The sequence below is a fragment of the Zalophus californianus genome, chromosome 4 (genome assembly GCF_009762305.2).
Source record: "Zalophus californianus isolate mZalCal1 chromosome 4, mZalCal1.pri.v2, whole genome shotgun sequence".
NCBI lineage: Eukaryota > Metazoa > Chordata > Mammalia > Carnivora > Otariidae > Zalophus > Zalophus californianus.
Window position 1 is genome coordinate 59,014,480 of NC_045598.1, and position 19,815 is coordinate 59,034,294.

Sequence of the window (19,815 nt, forward strand, 5' to 3'; positions counted from 1 at the left end):
TCTTTTAAACTCTTTATCTGTAACATCTCCTTCAGATCACAGCCCTGTGATATTCTTCTTATTATTACTACTATTATCTCCATTTTGCAGAGAAGAAAATGAGGCACAGAGAGCTTAAGAAATTTGCCCAGTTTAACACATGCAGTGAGTGGCAGAATAGGGATTTGAAATCAAGTACTAACCAGACTCTTTTTTAGCACTATGCTATAGTGCCTTGTTTAATAGGAGTTTGATAATTATAAAAATATTATTAGCTTTTTCTATAACTTCTTTGGGGAATGATCTATGCACAAAGATTATAAGGAAAATAATTATTAGTCATATTAATTTTAAGACATTAATCAGCAAATATAAATTTATTAATCACAAAGAATTTATAGTATGCTAAAATATTATATCCTTTAACATATTTATTGAGTGCCTACTATATAGACATATTTGCCTGTATCATGGATCATAAAGACACAGATCACAAAAAGTGAGAACAAAAAGTGTTTATCATAGTTTTACTGATCTATAATCCAAGATTACTAAAATCATTTTAATTTTCCACTAGTGGTGATTATTCTTAATTATGGTTAAGTTAATCAAGAAAAATATAATTTTAGAACAAGGTGGGGTATAATTAAATTTCAATAGCAATATATTAATTTTGAGTGAAGAAAAATGGATATAGTGTTCTTTTACACTGGAAATCATAACTCCTTTAATAATTTATTTCAAGCCAACCATATGCTCATGTCTAAAACTGTCAGGGATCTTGGGGAGTTGATTTAAAAAAAAAATCATTATTAACATATTTTCTTTTTCTTACATATATTTTAGTAATACATCAGAAATGGCACTTAAGTTCCAGTAGGGCTTGTATGTGTACAAATATAGTCTTGATGGACATGATTGTATATTTATGGGAAATAAAAACAAGTTGTATCTTCACTGACTGCTGGGTTCAAATGATTAGTACAACCTGGGTTCAAATGAACATCATGATCTTCTTCTCATGAATATGGTACATATAAACTAGTTAGCACATGTTAATCTAACATATATTAGAACATTGCCTAGGCATACCAAGTGCTCAATAAATAATACTTAAGTGTTAGCTGGGCTCATTTTATACATTCACATGACCTACTGGTGACCTTTCTGGATCCTTATAGGATCTATTTCAATATTATGAATGAAATTTTTAACCATGGAGTCTCACCTCAGCATGAATTAGCATGAAATTTACAACCAAAATAAAAGCTGCATTTTCTAAAATTATAAACAAGATATAAACAACCCCCTAACTTGTTTAAATATAAACATTTATGTAATGCCTTTTCCTAATACATGTAACGTGACATTGAAATCACTCTGAAAAATACTCTAGAAAAATCTAATTCCTAAAATATAAACAGTCTCACAGAATGCAATCTTGCCATTTGCAACAACATGGATGGATGTAGAGGGCAAAATGCTAAGTGAAATAAGTCAGAGAAAGACAAATACTATATCATTTCATTCCTATGTGGAATTTAAGAAACAAACAAAGAAAAATAAAGAGATAAACCAAAAGACTACCTCTTAACTACAGAGAACATACTGATGGTTATCAGAGGGGAAGTGGGTAGGGTAGGGGGATGGGTGAAAGAGGTGAAGGGGATTAAGAGCATACTTATCATGATGAGCACTGAGTCATGTATACAATTGTTGAATCACTATATTGTACATCTGAAACTAATATAACACTGTGTTAATTATACTTAAATTATACTTAAATTTCAAAAAATAAATTTAAATTTATATATATATATATATATATATATATATATATATATATATATATATACACACATACCATCATTCCCAAATTCAGTCCACCAATGGAGATATAATCTAGAGAGTGTGTGTATATATATATATATTTTTTTTTCCTAATGTCCATCTCCTTCAGAAAATGAAGTTTCATAAGAAAAAAAAGATCTTTTATAAAATGCTTTGAAATGCTTGATGGCTTCCTGTTTTCTGTTTTATAGGGGTAAGCACTTTACTCCGAGAATAGTGGATTATTTTTTATATTAATTCATCATATCATCAGACTCATTGTTTATATATATCTTAAAATAATGAAAATTTTCTTGCTTTCTAAATTCAAACAGCAGGCATTAGCAGTTCTGAATACAGACAATTCCTCATAGCCCACCACTAACTAAATAGAAGTAGAGAGGACTCTGGAAACAGACAAACGAAAGTTAAAATTATAAAGAAAACTCTCAGAACAAAGAGGCAGTTTTAACTGCATATATAAATTATTGGTGTGCAATCTTATGGTAAAAGTTTAACTTGCCATCATTATGTAGATTCATTCATTATATAATTATCCATTATGTAAAGCTATTATGGAAATTCACAAAAGCTCCACATAGAGTGCGACTCTATAATGGAACTAGAACCATAGCTTGTAATCTGAAGATCTGGTATTGTTGAAATGTCATCAGCATAAATTGCCGGTTTTACTGAATTTTTCTTCCTAACATTAAAGAGTAAAGTGCAGTGTCAGGATTGCAAACCTGAAAAAAGACTCCTAAAGAACTACAATGTTTGGGCGACAGGCTGCCAGCTTGCAAGGATCACACACACAGCCTCTTCATCATATCACCCTTGGTGTCGGCCCAGCACTCAAGTGCTTCAAAGAAGGGTTACTTTCACAAAAGGGAAATGGCAACAGAATTAAGAACACTAATAGAAAGTAATACTTTTTAGTTTGTACCTGTATCGACTCAAATTATTTTCAGAATTATTTTAAACAATAGGTAGAATGGTATACATGGGTTTTAGTTAAAAATTTCCATTTTTTACAGTTTTCTGTTTTTTTCTGATAATTAGTAATTAACATTTCTGTCTTAAGATGGTATTCAATTCTCTTTAAAGGTTATAAAAGTTTTAATGTGCGAAGCCTGTATGTCTTACAACTAGGAAATAAAATTTAAAACCTAAATCTCTTTTAAAATATCTAAGGAAGGACATCTGGGTGGCTCAGTCATTAAGGGTCTGCCTTTGGCTCAGGTCATGATCCCAGGGTCCTGGGATCAAGCCCTGCATCAGGCTCCCTGCTCCACGGGAAGCCTGCTTCTCCCTCTCCCACTCCCTCTGCTTGTGTTCCCTCTCTCACTGTGTCTCTCTCTGTCAAATAAATAAATAAAATCTTAAAAAAAAAAAATATCTAAGGCAGGGGTCAGCAAACTTTTTCTTAAAGGAACAGACAGTAAATAGTTTAGGCTTTGTGGGTCATATGGTTTCTACTACAAATACTCAACTATATATTATAGTATGAGAAAGCAGTCATAGGCTATATGTTAAGTTGTGAGCACAGCTATGTTCCAACAACAACAATTAAAACTTCATTTACAGAAATAAACAGTAAGCCAGTTGGCCCACAGGCCTTAGGCTGCTAACGCATGACCTAATGAATACTGACTTTGTTGATCCTGAAATGGCTCTCATTTGACAATCTCAAGATCCTTAAAATCTCTTAATTTGGCAATATCTATTATATTCTTAATGGACAGTTTATGCTATTTATTTTATAGCTGGGCTATATCTATAGCAATACTTATGGGAAGCATGGAAAACACTGTTTTTTAGTTTTCAAAAGGTCTATACTTTAATCCATAAGATTTCCAAATATTGCCTTAAGGCCATTTTAAGGCTACTTGAATGTTAAATAAATGCATGTTTTGTTAAACTCAGCATTCCAACCCAGGCAGAAGTATCCTCAAGAAAAAAAGGTAAAATCAAGACATTCTCAGATGAAGAGTCCTCTAAAAGAATTTGTCTTCAGTGGGCCTACCATAAAAAATGGCTAAACAAAGTTTTCTAAATAGACAAGAATAAGAGTAAAAGAATACATAAATAAAAAATACTTCCCTTCTTGAGTTTTCTAATACATGTTTGACAGTTGAAACAGAAAGTATACTACCATCTGAGGTAGTTCTCATGTATGTAGAAAAAAACTTAAGATTATTATGTTAAAAAAATCAGGGGAATAAATGGAGGTAGGGTTTCTATAGTTCACTGGAACTAGTAAAATGTGGATACCCATAGAATATGATAAATTATGATGTAATACTATTAAATCTATGTAAAGAAACACACTCAACACTATAGATAAAACAAAGCAGAATTCAAAAAAATACTCAAGTAACCCACAGAAAGGCAGGAAAAAGAAAACAGAGAGACAAAATCTAGAAGGAACAAACAGAAAACAACAACGAAAATAAGATGCCAGTCGTAAGCCCTAACAAATCAATAATTAAATTAAATTAAATGTAAATGGTCTAAATATACCAAGTAAAATACAGAGATTGTCAGAGTAGATTTTTTTTAAAGTGTCTTATCTATAAGCTGTCTACAAATGGCTCACTTAAAATATAATACAATGTGTAGATTGAAAGTAAAAGGGTAGAAAGAAAAAAGAAACAGGACTGTTCATAGTAGCTTTATTTGTTATAGCCAAAAATTAGAAACAATGAGAATATGCTATAATATGTTTATGATTGAACAAATTATGGTGCATTCATATCACTAGGTATTCCTCAGCAATAGAAAGGAACAAAGTATTGATATATGCTAAAACTTGAATAAATCTCACAAGCATTATGTTGAGTAAAAAGGCCAATTTCAAAAGCTCACTCACTGGATAATTCCATTTACATGTATTCTTTTAATGACAAAACTATAGAGAAGAGGAAGAGGTCAGAAACAGATTGTCAGGGTTTAGGGATGGTGAATGGAGAAGGAGTGAGTGTGAGTTCAAAGGGGCAGCATAATATAAATCTTTGTGCTGAGGGAACAGTTCTGTACCTTGATAGTGATGGTGGCTCCATGAATCAACTCATATGATAAAATGATATAGAACCGGATGCCTGGGTGGCTTAGTCGGTTAAGTGTCTGCCTTCAGCTCACGTTATGATCCCAGGGTCCTCGAATTGGGTAACGTATCAGGCTCCCTGCTCAGTGGGTAGTCTGCTTCTTTCTCTTCCCCTCCCCCTGCTCATTCTCTCTCTCTCTCTCACAAAAGTAAATAAATAAAATCTTTAAAAAATGATATAGAACCATATGCATGTATTGCACTAATGTTCATTTGTTCTGGTGTCAGACTATAGTTACATATCATGTAACCAATTAGAGAAATTGGGTGAAGGATACATGGAAACTCTCTCTACTAACTTTGTAACTTTCTACGAGCTTATAACATTTTCAAAGTTAAAACTAAAAAAAAAAATCATATTTGTTTGGGGTAATTTATGTAAATACTCTGAGTGCCATGTTAATTTATACAATGAGGATAACAATATCCACTTCACAGTTTAGTTTTGAGGCTTAAATGGGACATGTATGTGCAAGTACCTTCTACTTTGTGAATAGACAGTAATGGATAAATATTAGTGGAACCATGCTAGCTAAAGTTACTTTGGTGCAAGCTGCTCTTTATATGTTAATGTGGTTAAGGTTCAGAACCCTGTTCTAATGTGGTAGGGGAGTTTCCCATATCAATAAGCAATTATCCAGCACCAGCTGGGTGTCCTACAATTCAACTCAGTTCTGACACTACATAGAGATAGCATCAGATTGCACAGGTTAAAAGCTCAGTCCCACAAGACTGCCTTCCTCTCCTATTTCAGATGCCAGTAGCAAGTCTAGGTTGTCACCTATGCTTGTGAACAACTAGCTATAGATTAGAGGCTCCAACAATCCCCTCCTTGGGTTCAATTAATTTGCTAGAACAGCTCAGAGAACTCAGAGAAATATTTTACTTACTAGATCACCGATTTATTTTAAAAGGCTATAACTCAGGAACAGCCAGATGGAGGAGATGGATAGGGCAAAGTATGAGGAAAGGGTGAGGAGCTTCCTTGCCCTTTCGGAGGGCGCCCCTCTCCCTGAATCTCTACTAGTTTGCCAACACAGAAGTTCTCTGAACTCTATCCTTTTGGGTCTTTATGGAGGCTTAATTACATACACACAATTGATTGAATCACTGGCCATTGGTGGATGATTCAACCTCCAGCTCCTCTCCCTTCCCTGGAAGTCTAGGTGGGTGTGATTGAAAATTCCAACTCTATTCTCATGGTTGGTTCTCTTGGTAACCCTAGTCCCATCCTTTGATGTGTTTCCAAAGTCACCTCATTAACATTACAAAAGATACCTTTACTGGTTTCATCACAGGAAATTCTAAAGGTTTTAGGAGCACTGTGCAAGAAGTGGGACAAAGACCAAACATATTTCTTATGGTAAATCATAATATCACAAAGGTGCAGCTATATTGAAACCATAAGGAAAATAAAGGGCTGATTTATATTTAGGGGTATGTGTACCATTATATTAGGGGGTAGAGGTTGGGGGCATACAAGAAAGGAAATATTTCTCTGTGTCATTACCCTGTTATCAGTTTAAATTTTAATTTCTAGTTCTAAGAGGCTATGTGGGAAGCAAAGACGGAGGCAGCATCCATTAACTCTGCAGTATTTATGGAGTCCCTACTTTGTATCAAGCCCTGTGCTAAGTCAAGGGTTACAAAGATGAACAGTTTCTGGGCAGAGGGAATTCCCTGTTCCCTGAAGCCATAGACAAATAAGCCCAAGGACTACAATTTAGAGAATTAGTTCCACACAAGTGGTGGCACAAGGTACTAGGCAACTATGGAAGGAAAAGCACCCAATTTTTCCTGGGTTGCTCAGGAACAATTTTGTAAAAAGTTGGAAGGATGAGTAGGAGTTTGTCACTTGTATCAAGGGAGAAAAAATATTCCTAACAGAAGAAATAACATGTGTAAAAGTAGAGAAACTAAATTTCCACTTTGACTAACTGGATGCATGGTTTTGTCTCCCTGTCAAAATTTTTCACTTCTTATTTGCTCTTTAATTCTCCACAACTGGGTTTTTGATCCATTATGTCACTGAACTGCCACAATGATCCCCAAACTACCTGACCTAAAAGTAACTGCTTGGGTCTTATCTTATGTGATCGGATTGACATTGTTTACCACTCACTGTTCCAGAAAAACTTTTCTTCTTTTTGGTCTCTTTGAAATCATGTTTTTTGGTTTTATTCCTGTATCTCTGACCACTTGTTTGTGGTCTCCTTTAAAAGGGCTCAATAATTGTTGATATAAACAAAAGTGTCAAGGGATTGATGCCAGAAAAGAATAACTTGAGTTTGTGGACAGGATGGAGTCAATAGAGGGGAACAGGTTAAAGATGCAGGGAAAGAGGAGATACTTAATGGGATAAGGAACTGACAAACGGGAAGGGATGAATGGAATCCAGAACATAACAGGACAAAGGGACATAACTGAACAGTCTTTATTTTGAGTTAGGCAAGAGCCTTAACTCCTACGGATAATTAGGGTGATATATTCCATCAAACAGAACTAAGCATATGGAAATTAGACAAAAAAATAGTTTAAGACATACAACTCAGGGTTTATGATCATATTTTAGCTCCAGATCCAAAAGAATATCTTTGTCAGCTAATAAACACCAGCAGGGTAGAATGAGAACATATCTGGAGATTCCAGATATCAAGGTATAAAAATGAACTAGGAAGCAAAGATTAAGATGAGCAACAATGAATAATAAGTGGAAATTTGATAGAGACTTTCAAAATGCCTCCATATTTGTTATCTGCCTGTAATCTATTATTTTTTGTGTTTTTTAAAATTTTTTTTGGTAATCTATTATTTTAAAATTTATCTTTTAACTTTTCTTATTTTTTTTTCTGACTGGTCTAGATTTATTAATGCAGTGATTTATGATTAAGAACTTTATTTTGAATATAAAGAGATTCAAAATCAGATGCCTTGTATAAATTTGTCAATGTTCTCTAAAAGTTTTAAGTGCGTTTTAGCATTATGATACCCTCAACTGGATATGTGAATTGCATTCAAGAGTTATAAGTAGGCCCTTCAATTTTAGAAAGAGAATTGGAGATTCCATTTGATCAAAATTTTAAATAGATTTCAGTAGTAAATTAATAGCTACTATTACAGGATATTTACTGTAAGTCATGGACTCTGTTCAAAGCTCTATACTATTCCATTTAATACTCATAACAATTCTATAAAATGGGGACAGTTAGTATCACTATTTTATATTTAAAATATTTAAAGAAGTTAACAGTTTTGTCGAAGATCTTACAGTTTGTAAGATGAAGATCTGGGTCTCACATCCAATTCTGACTGATGTAAATTTCATGATCTTAATCACTGAACTACAGTGGAACCACCTAATGCCTAAGAAATTACTGGTAGGAATAAAGGGAATCATACACCTTATAGTATGAATTTTGAGAAAACCTTGAAAATTTTCTAAGTATATAAGAAATTAGTCATAGTTTAGGTAAAACAGTAGTATCTCTTGTAAATAAAGATGTATGAAACTATCTAAATCTGTCATGATAGAACAATTGCCTCCTTATATTTTGCATGATATAAATATTTTTTACTACTAATTCTATAATCACCCTCTGTATGCACAACAGGGCCCAGGCCCTATTCCAGGATTGCTGTAGAATGACACTCCAGTCAGTTCAGGAAATGTTTGTGGTATGCTTGAACCCACAACCTAATTTTTTTTGTGGATTAGGGAGAAGCTCTGTGGGGTATCATCCTGTGACCAGACATTTTTTAATTGGTTTTTAAAACTGATATAGACCATGAATGAATAAGCAAGAATTCACAAAAGTACTGGTTAAAAAAAATCTAAACAAATCACACATGTACAAAAACTAGCCATTATTTCTAGTAATGACAGGGAGTGTATCTGGATCTGTTTTTAACACTGTCCACTGTTCATATGGTGACCACTCTTTTGAGACACATTTTCTTTTGTGATACAGCAAAAGATGAGAGCATGCAAAATGTTGATATTTTTTAGGTAAAATATAGGCAGATCAATGAAGTTTATAATTTGGCTTTCAAATATAAACATGTAAGTTGAAGAAATTTAATAGAATTATCAGATATGTTACTTAAAGCAGGAACTCCACAGTGCTATGCATCTTAATACAGATCACTAACAAATTATAATTTGAAATTATTGGAAGCATTTATAAATATATCAGCCATGTCTAGCTATTCATTGGATAACAGTTAATATTTATGCTAATTTTACTCATTTGCTCTGTATGGCAGGATCACAAAAATAAATCCATGCACAGTTTAACTTATAAACCCAATCTGACTTCTTTCAGCTTCATGATGTTATCCATTATCATTATTCTAATAACTTCACTAGCCAACATTCACGCTATTTAATTAAACCAAAAATGTATCCAAGCACTTAAAAAAAGAATATGCATAATAACAAGCACTGCAAAGCAGGAGAGTTCAGTCCAAAATATTAATCTTAAATTATATGAAGATGGAGATTATGTGCTACATTCTCACAAAAATTATATTACCATATCAGATTTAAATCCCTGGAAAGATGATTAAGAATCAGCCATACATTTGCATGCATATCACCTTATACTTTTTCAAAGCACACTTATGGTTATTATCTTTTTTGAGTCTCACAATAGCTAGGGATTTTTATTATTTGATTTTTGGAAAGTAGACAACGAGGTGAGGGTAACTGAGGCGATGAGATTTGCAGGAGGATTGGCTGAATGGATGTATAAGGACCTTAAGATAAAAGCAGGTGTATCCTAACTGCTAGCCCTTGTCTCACTTATACCCCATGGAGAGTCCTGCCACTAATTCAGTGCTTGTATACCAGTTTTATGATCCTGTAGCTGCTCTAAGGAGTGGAGTATTGGCAGTCAAGAGCACATTCATGCTTCGGAAATATTATAGGGGCCATAATGCATATTATATAAGTGTATACTGCCATTATATTGATTTTTTCCTCACATTAATGGTAATACTTAGCATGTGATGTAAGTCTCATTAGACCTCCTGCATAAATGAGGAAACTGAAAGACACTTAAGGGTAAGTGATACTAAAGAAAGCATTAGCAGATAAAAAGGATGTGACAATTGTACTCTTTCTACACCTACATAAAGGGTGCCTTTCTGATTTCTTTAAAAGCAATTTCATCACACTAGCCTTGTTAGAGCTGTGTCCACCAAAACTATAAAACAAATAAAATCAAATTTCACTTACTGGAAACATGGTGGGATTCTATTCATTAAAAGTACCACTGTTACTTCCCGGGTGCAACTCAAAGCTAGATAGTTCAAATATTTAAACCTGACGCAAATTGGTGATTCTGTGAAGAGTGGCTGTGAAAAGTCTTATTTTGATGATGATTATCCCCAACTTCCTAAATTGATTTAATCTCTTTAAGAGCATGTGCACTGTAGCAGAAGCACCAGAAACCCTTAAAAATGTTATATCCCTTAATTTCACCTAGCTATGTGATCTTGTACAAGTTACTTAAAGTCTTGGGTTTTTAGGTCCCTCATCAGTTAAAATTTAATGCTAACTGCTAAATCCTTGATTCTGAACTGCATTTTGAAGTTAGACCTAGCAACCTCATAATTTGTATAATTTCCTTCTCCCTTGATTACCTTAGCAGTTCATGCTGGCCTATTAACATGTGAATGACGATTGAATAAAAGCCTTACACATTTAAATGAAGATATTTCTCTTGTGATATTTCCATTTGAGTTTTTTGTCTACTGATTTGTGATTATCCAGTATACTAAAATGAAAATAACCTTGACTAAGAATCAAGAGACACAGATTCTATTCTGGGCTCTGACAGAAACTGTTCATTTATTTAATTTTTGTAAACTACAGTGCATTGAGGTATAAAGATTAACTATAAAAATATGCATCCCACTTACCTCATGAAAAAGATGTAAAAAATGTAAGTAGACTCTTAGGTTCTGAACAAGAGAGGTTACAGGAAAATATTGAACACCACAGCACAAACAACACTGATATATTTCTTCTTTACCTGATGGGGAGATGTGCCGCCAAGAAATGGAAGGCTCTGGTTTCCCAGTGGCCAAGCAAGTAAGGGTGACATTGGTTCCTTCATTGATGGTCATATCACTTGAGATGTCATATATCTTCGGAGGAACTGAAATGACAAAACATGCAGTGGTCAGAAAAATACATAAAAAATTCTGTTGAACTACATTTGACCAACTCCATGATATTATACAATAAGACTGTGGTGGTGAAATGTACCTATGGCTCATGGTCACCATGCAAGAGATTTCTCCAGATCCTCAGGACTCTCCTAGAGTTTTCTGTTCATTGGTTGGTTTTATTTTTCTCTAATTTTTAGATATTAAATACTTCAAGATAAATGGAATGTTTAATAACCAAAAAATCTGAATATTACATAAATTAAAATTTTATTGTGCATGCTTGTGTTAAGTCAACTAGAATGTTGTCACTCTGTCTGTTCCATCTATGGTTTTCTTGTGGAGATGATTTAAGAAAAATGGAAATCTGGAAGAAACTTAAAATAGCAGAAAATTTATGCCTACATGCTGTTTTAAGAGCAAGTGAGGTCAAATGTGTAGGATTAGGAGGTACGATTTCAGGGTTACAAGGGCATTGGCAACCTCAGTTTTCTATTTGCCAGATAATAGGGCTGGACTTTCTAACTATTTATATTTGAAGGGACTCATTTCCTAAGGCCTTGAAAGGTGTCTTCATTAAGAGTTTTCTTGTCAGTGATGGCTGGAAACATCTGGGGAAAACCGATCTCTTCACTCTGGGATTTCTTAGAAACTTTGTTATGCTTACTGTAAATCTCCAAGAGTGAAGGGGAAAAGTTTATATGGTATTTGTCTGTGTTTTGTTTTTTTTTTTCTGATGTATTAGAATATGGAAGGTTTTATTCAAGAGCATTTGATAAAACTAGTGACCATGGAATGTACTTTGGGAATGCTGGATAGGAAAATCTCTAAGTGAACTTCTAATTAAAATGCCCATATTCCCTCAAATATCAAATGGTCTCACTTCATCCTCAAATGGCATGGATATGAAACCTGGGTTCTCTACTCGCTGTGTCGTCCAGGGCAATGTATGTATGTATCTCAGTCTCAGTGTCTTCATCTGAAAGCTGGAGACAATTTTGGTACCAACTCCATACAGCTGCTGTGACGATTAAATAAACCAGGATATTTTAAAGAACTTAGGACAGTCCCTGGCATCAGTGTTAGCTATTATTATTAGATGCCTTAAAATGCATATATGGTTTTTGAATTTAATTTTACTACTGCCCTTTTCCTATGCTTTCATCACTTCATCAGTTTGTTAGTGTATAAGACTGGCCTGTGCCTTAAGTTTTAGTTTACTCTATACAAATTATAGTATGTTGAAGTTCCCAGGTTGAAACTAATAAATGGTAATTAGATATTATGATAATTTTTAGAGAAATATGCCTTTTTCCAGAATTCTTTTAATTGTTCCATTCTTAGGCTTCCTGTATGTAAGAGATATGCATTCACAGTTATTTTTAAAAAGGTAATTATAATTTTTACAAGGATAAATTAAATTATCTATACTTTGAATATTATCTTTGAATTTGTTGCAAATCTTTGTGACAAAAAACCCTAAAATGATTTGATTGTAAATATAAAGTATTTGATTATATGCAACTGTTGCTAGGATTGAAAAAAAAGCTTATTTCTAAGTAATATACCATTGTAAGTGTTTCTAAATGACATTCTCTAATTGGCATTTAAAACATATTATCATTAAACCCTTCAGCGAGCTGTTCCCAGGCAAATAAAATAAAATAAAATAAAATAAAACCATTCCAAATAGAAGACTTTTTTAACTTAACTGAAACAGAACAGAAATAAAGACATTATGATATCCTATGAGGAAAGTAAAGTGTGCATGACTCATTGGTGAATAGGAAAGTTAATAACAATCAATTTACCTTAAACAAAACTATAATCTGGATATGTGGATGTGGGTACAGGTTTGAAATAGTGAACTATGAAATACATGTGTACATATATACATATACGTAATTACATACATACCAATGGCCACTATTTAAAAAAAAGTTATATAGTACTTTCCTTCTTCATACAGAAGACAGTACCCAGAGGTCAGTCTAATTTACATATTCCAAACATATAACTAATTCAACCTTAGATAGTGGTATGTATACTTAAGAAAAAGGATGGAGTGCCATAGGACCATGAATTCTATCTTCTATATTATTTTGTCAATTCCACCTGATCTTAAAAATAGTTTAGTTTCATCTTTACATGTCTATTTATATTTAAAGTGGTAAACACGAGTGGTAAACTAATATTAAGCACAATATTTGGCTTCACAGAGAAAGAACCAAATCCCTTAGCAATAAACTTAGATTTGACGTTTAACTTCGGGAAAATATGCAGTGGGGGAAGAGTGTCGAATTCCAGGTGTGACATGTCATCTCAGTGATGGCAATTGCCTCCCGGGGGCTCATAATTCAGGATATACTACAGGGAACAAACATCTGGAAGGAGGATGTTAGTAAAGGAAAGTCCCTCTGGCAAGGCTCCTCTCCCCAGAATGCATCACCTGTTGGCAGCAGATGCTGTGTGTAAAGAGAACCAGTGAAATCCTTCACATGCATTGTAGCTTGTGGAGGCAAAAATAGGTGTTGGTTTGCTGACTATTCAAAGCCATTTCATATTCAGTTCAAGACTGCAAACTTTTACTGAGTATTATGGAGGGAATAATTCTGGGCTCACAGGAAAGGCAAAATTTTCAAGGCATAACCCTTGCCCTCAAGGAACTTAAAATTAAAAGAGGGAGGCAAATAGTAAGTGACTGAGAGAAGACAAATATTTTCCATTTCCATTTTACATGAGTAACACATGTCTAATAGGTATGCCTTCTGGGTTCGAATTAGCAAACATTAGTTTTATGTAAGTTTCTTTTAAGGTGAACCATGTAGGATAGTTTATGTGCAAAATTATTCACTGTGGTACTATTTATAATAGAGAAAAACTATGAATAACCTCAATGTAGGACAACAGAAATAGAGGCATTGTTAGCTCTGAATCCAGAATAAGGTATGGTACTGGAAAAGGACTTGGTATGATCTGAGGGAGCATCAGACTCAGAGAAAATAGAAGAGAAAAAAGATGCTTCTACTCTGGGTGACATAAGCAGGGAAGAATGGTAATGTCTCAGGCATCTCAAGCCCATCTGGTTCTAGTAGCTCTTCCCACGTTATGGTTTGTGTATATATCATGCATGCACACAGGTCGGAGGACTCTGTTGAACTCTGAATGACAAAACAGTATGTCTTATGGTATTTCCAATACTCTATGCATAGAAAAACAGCAATGAGGGGAGCTAAAATATCTTACTATTCTAGGTGTATGTTCCTTTTTCATACACCTTATATTAAACTTCCTCACACTCCTCTCATGTAGAAATTGAGTTTAAAATTAGTTTGAAAAGGAGCAAATGTGTTCAATCAATTGCACAATTTTTAAGTCACTAAATAAGTACAGATTTTAGTACCATTTTGAATTGCTGTGTACATATTTAAGTATTTATGACCTAGAGCAGAATAATAAAGGAATAAATTATTCATCAAAATGTAAACTTGTTTAATTCATAGGAAGTATTTATTATAACATTATCATCACTGTTGTCGTATCATAACACCATAAGTAAAAACAGTGAGGGTGGGGGCACGTGGGTGGTGCAGTTGATTAAGCCTCAGACTCTTGGTATTTTGCTCAGGTTGTGATCTCGGGGTCGTGAGATTGAGGCCCATGTCAGGCTCTGTACTTAGCCCAAAGTCTGCTTAAGACTCTTTCCCTTTGCCTCCACTCCCCCTGGACATGCTCTCTCTTTCTCTCTCTCTCTCCTTTCTCTCTCAAATTAAAAAATAAATCTTTTTTAAAAACCAATGAAGAGGGGTGCCTGGGTGGCTCGGTTGGTTAAGCGACTGCCTTCGGCTCGGGTCATGATCCTGGAGTCCCGGGATCGAGTCCCGCATCGGGCTCCCTGCTCAGCGGGGAGTCCACTTCTCCCTGTGACCCTCCCCCCTCTCGTGTTCTCTCTCTCATTCTCTCTCTCTCTCTCAAATAAATAAATAAAATCTTCAAAAAAAATGAAGGGTGGAAGTTCTAGATTTCATTACAAATCACAGAATATCTCTCTCCTAATGGGACTCTAATTGGGGATATACGTGACTTTACAACGGCATTCATAATTAATTGTTCTATATCACCCGTTAGAGAGATTGAAGACCACTGGAAACCTTCTAAACAACAGAGGCTGAAAGAGGATTTAAGGGTTGTGTTGGGGTTAAGTGCTTTTTAAATTCCCATATATATTTAAAAGAATCACTCTTGGATCGTCAAATTGATAATCTGCTTTACCTTTAATTATGTGCGGGCCTCAAATTCAACTACTACCTAGTATCCTGTTCTCAGCACCTATTCAGTGGATGCCAAGGTGAGCGGTTGATGCATATTTGGATGTATCTCTAGATTTCAATTCATTAAAGGTAATTTAAATTTCTTGTTAGTTTCACTTCCACTAAAAATTGTGCAGTTTGACTTGCCCCAACTGCCTTCTCTCATTTCAGCCATCTATCACAGCATCCGTAGTCAGGGTATGGAGCAGCATCAGTAAGAAAAATCAGAGAATGTATATCCAAACCAAATACTAATGATTTCCTCTTTCATTTTTTTTTTTTATTTAAGTTCTAGCTAGTTGACATAGAGTTCATTATTTGTTTCAGGGGTCGAATTCAGTGGTTCATCATTTACACACAACATCCAGTGCTCATCATCACAAGTGCCCTCCTTAACACCCATCATTCATCTATCCCATCCCCCACCCACCCCATCAACCCTCAGCTTGTTCTCTATAGTTAAGAGTCTCTCATGATTTGTTTCTCTCTCTCTCTCTCTCTTTTTTTCCCTCCCTCCTGTATGTTCATCCATTTTCTTTCTTAAATTACACATATAAGTGAAGTAAGTCAGTTAGAGAAATACTAATGATTTTACACAACCAACCATTTGGGATTATTCCCCACCATTTGCATCATGATGTGCAACTGAGTTTGTGAATGGCTTCATATGTTTTTTGTTTTGTTTTTAATGTGTACATATTTTTTACCTACATAAATAAAATAAGTTTTTGCTTGTTTACTTAATGAACAACCTTCACAGATGTCACTTAAATTTCTTCTAAGACTCCATCTTGTAGTCTGGAACATAACCAACAAAAATTTGAGAAGTCAACATAAGGGTGACTAATCTGTACATCATGGGAATCAGGTGAGCACAGTGTTTTATTATATTAAATGTCTGTGCAGATGATTTCCAGAAATAATAAATACAATAGAGTTCACACCTATCTTAAGTTCCATGACATGTGAGGCCAGGTCACACGTAACACTGAAAACCCTTGGAGGATATATTTGATGGTTATCTTAACTGTAAGTGCAAGACACTGACTATTTGGATCTGGAAAGTTGCATTGGTTCACTGGAATCCATTAAATGCACCATGGAGTTCTTAAGTTGTAAGAATCCATGAAAGACAACAGCACATACAAATCCAGGTGGAAGACTTCTTTAGAATGCCAGGGCTAAAAGTGGCTGAAGTGTGTATTTAATCTGGCCCCAAACAATCACAGATTATTGAAAGAAACAGCAATTCAGTATTTATCATAATCATGGTATTCTGGGCACTGCAAAAACCACTTGCTTCCTTAGGGTGTAAAAATCACAGCAGTGTTTCATAGGCAAGTGAACTCTCTCTTTCATTCTCTGTTTAGTGTTACTAAAATCACTTAAAGGTTTTCATGGATCTAGTTGAATTATGTATGCAGTCACTAGATGGGTTCTTCAAATGTGTTCACTAGGCCAATGTGGAATAAAAATACACCTTATCTCATCCCTTTGGAGTCCTACTGGACTCACCTTTCTCCACAGGGCCTTCCTCCACCCCCAAAATTTACTACAAAGAAGAAATGCTGAAATATGGTTAAAATTTCATCTTAAAGCCTTGTGTCACTGATGGCTTTGCTCATCTTAATGCAAGAGAGATTTCTTTTTTTTTAAGATTTTATTTATTTATTTATTTATTTATTCATTCATGAAAGACAGACAGAGAGAGAGAGAGAGGCAGAGGGAGAAGCAGGCTCCCAAGGAGCAGGGAGCCCGACGCGGCACTCGATCCCAGCACCCTGGGATCACGACCTGAGCCGAAGGCAGACGCTCAACCATCTGAGCCACCCAGGTGTCCTGCAAGAGAGATTTTTTTAGGTATCTGTCTTTTTGAGATAACAGCTTGCACATATAACCGTCTGTACCACCTCACTCCTCCTTTTGTAGCTTCTTTGGTATAGCATCTTTTAAATCTGACAGTGTCATTGATATTTACTTCTTTGTTTATTGCCTCTTCTCCTTATGGAACATAAGTAAAGACCTTGGGTAGGAACCTAGTTTACTTTCCTCAACAGCCTATCACCAACACCTAGGAAAGGGCTTGAAACATGGAATATATTCCACAAATATTTTTTATTGTTTTTTTTTAACAGCTGAGCTAATATTTCTTTGACTTTGTAATGAAGATTTCCCATAGAATTTCATACCACTGCAAGGATGATATAATACAAGTTCAGAGAATATAGTGAAAATGTAATTATAGTGTCAAGGGTCCTCTGTGACTTTTTTCAAGGATTTTCCAATTTCGGGGATTCAATATTCTTTTTAACTCATTTAAAAAGCACATTATTTTTCTATTTCACTGCCTACCATCATTTTTGCCATGCAAACTCAGAGAAATAATTGGACAATAATCATATACATATATATTCAACAGAATAGGTTGTCACATCTTACACAGTACTGTATGTGTTGGTTAGAGTATTTTTTTTTACTTAAAAAGGTATGTAAATTTGGGGCCAAAAGGATTTGACTTTAAGAGTATGTACATATTATTTCTGCTTCTTTTTTTCTCTCTCCACAGACTTGGAGTCTAGGTTAGTTCGAATAAACTGTATCTCTGAAGATTTTCCAAACTGCTTGAGTCAACAAGCTAGACGTAACTATAAATCTTTGGAGAATTGGCTTTTTTTTGCATTCGCATATCTGGTAATGGCTGGCAGCATCAAAAGAACAGTCTTCCTTTCCCTAGGCTGGCACTTCCCTTTTCAGTCTTGGCCAGCCCCCAGAAAGTGAAAGCAGATCTACGTTACATAACAAACCTCCTGGAAAAGGTGCTGTTCTCAAACTGAGAGAAGAAATTGTTTCATGATTTTTTTTTTTTTTTTTTTTTTTTTGGTTTGCTGGTGGGTGCCTGATGGTTTCCTGGCTTGCATCTAACTAGCAACATTGTTTTCTCCAGCTCATAGACTATAACTGACTTTTTATAGTTTATGACATTTCAGAGATTTCTATGGCTTCTCCCTTCATCCCATCACTCAGATAGTGATAGGAGGAAAAAATAACCCAAGTGTGACTTGTAAATGCAAACTTGCCAGATTTGTGAATACCTAGGGATGGAATATGCCAGTACTACTTTTGGGGGCAAAGAACATGTTTGAGCAAAAAAAAAATATGTATCTTTCAGACTTTGGTTCAATCTTTGAATCATGTTGGTTAACTTAGTGTTTTTCCTTTTCTAGAAAATCCACGTACAAGTTTTTCTTAATTAACCTTGTCCTTCAGGAGGTTAGCTATATAAAATGGCAAAACAGGTGGTAACTTATTTTAAGCCAACCATCCATCCATCCATCCACCCATTTAACAAACATTTATTGAGCCCCGACTACATTAGGGAGACTAATCTTAAAGTCTATGTCTAAAGAGTGAAAGACCAAACACTCTTAATTATAATATGGAGTCATAAATCCTACAAAGTGGATTTTGCAATATAAGTTGTTTTGGGAACACAGAGTAGTAAATCTAACTCTGCCTATGGAGTCAGATTAGAGGGGATACTGATATTAGAAAAGGCTTCATCAAACAGATGGAATTTGAGTGGACTTTGAGGGTTAAAAACAGCAGTTTTTTTAACTTCATACAGCTTATTCATCAGGATAATCTGATGAGTGTTTTATAATCTTGGAGTGGTGGGAGGGCTGATTCAGGCGACCCTAGACTAAAAAGTGTAGTGTGTAGCTTTATAGTTTTATAGCTTTATGGGATGACAAAAAGACCTCTCCACAAACTACTCCCTCCTATTTATTTAGAGGTTCCATTGTAATTATAGAGGCCTTCCTTCGTATCCTCAGAGCAGTTATCTGCTCTCAAGGGCTTAATACTAAAATGTAACTACCCCTAGAAGAGATGATGCCTTAATAGCTTGCATATATTTTCACACTTCCTGAGAGCAGCACAGTGGGTATAGGGAGGGCTCCATACTGAAGATTAGAAAGATGCTATGGATAACTTTTTCCCAGTTGTAATTTTCTCTTGGGAAAACCCAGAATTGGTTCTGCATAGCAGTTAGCAAGACAATCAGCAATGGAGAGAAGAAAATAAACCTCCGAGGGGAACAAACCTCACAGGACATGGAGTTATCGAAAAAAATCAAGGTGGAAATCGCTTCCTCTCTTCCTCTTCTCTCCATCTAACTTTGATTACCTAATACATGGGCTGTGCATCAGGGGGAGGAAAGAAAGAAGCAAGTAATCTCTAAATTTTAAGACAGATTTTCTCGGGTGCCTGGGTGGCTCAGTTGGTTAAGCGACTGCCTTCGGCTCAGGTCATGATCCTGGAGTCCTGGGATTGAGTCTCACATCGGGCTCCCTACTCAGCGGGGAGTCTGCTTCTCCCTCTGACCCTCTTCCCTCTCGTGCTCTCTATCTCTCATTTTCT

At 35.0% G+C, this 19,815-nt stretch overlaps 1 protein-coding gene across 2 annotated transcripts in view; it reads right to left on the reverse strand.

Annotated features, from left to right (window-relative positions):
• Window positions 1-19,815, reverse strand: part of NEGR1 (neuronal growth regulator 1) — an 857,231-nt gene that overhangs the window by 336,290 nt on the left and 501,126 nt on the right. For both annotated transcript variants that reach the window (XM_027620493.2, XM_027620504.2), the window contains exon 3: window positions 10,951-11,076. In XM_027620493.2, the coding sequence (XP_027476294.1) occupies window positions 10,951-11,076 (126 nt within the window). The remainder of the gene's footprint in view (window positions 1-10,950; window positions 11,077-19,815) is intronic.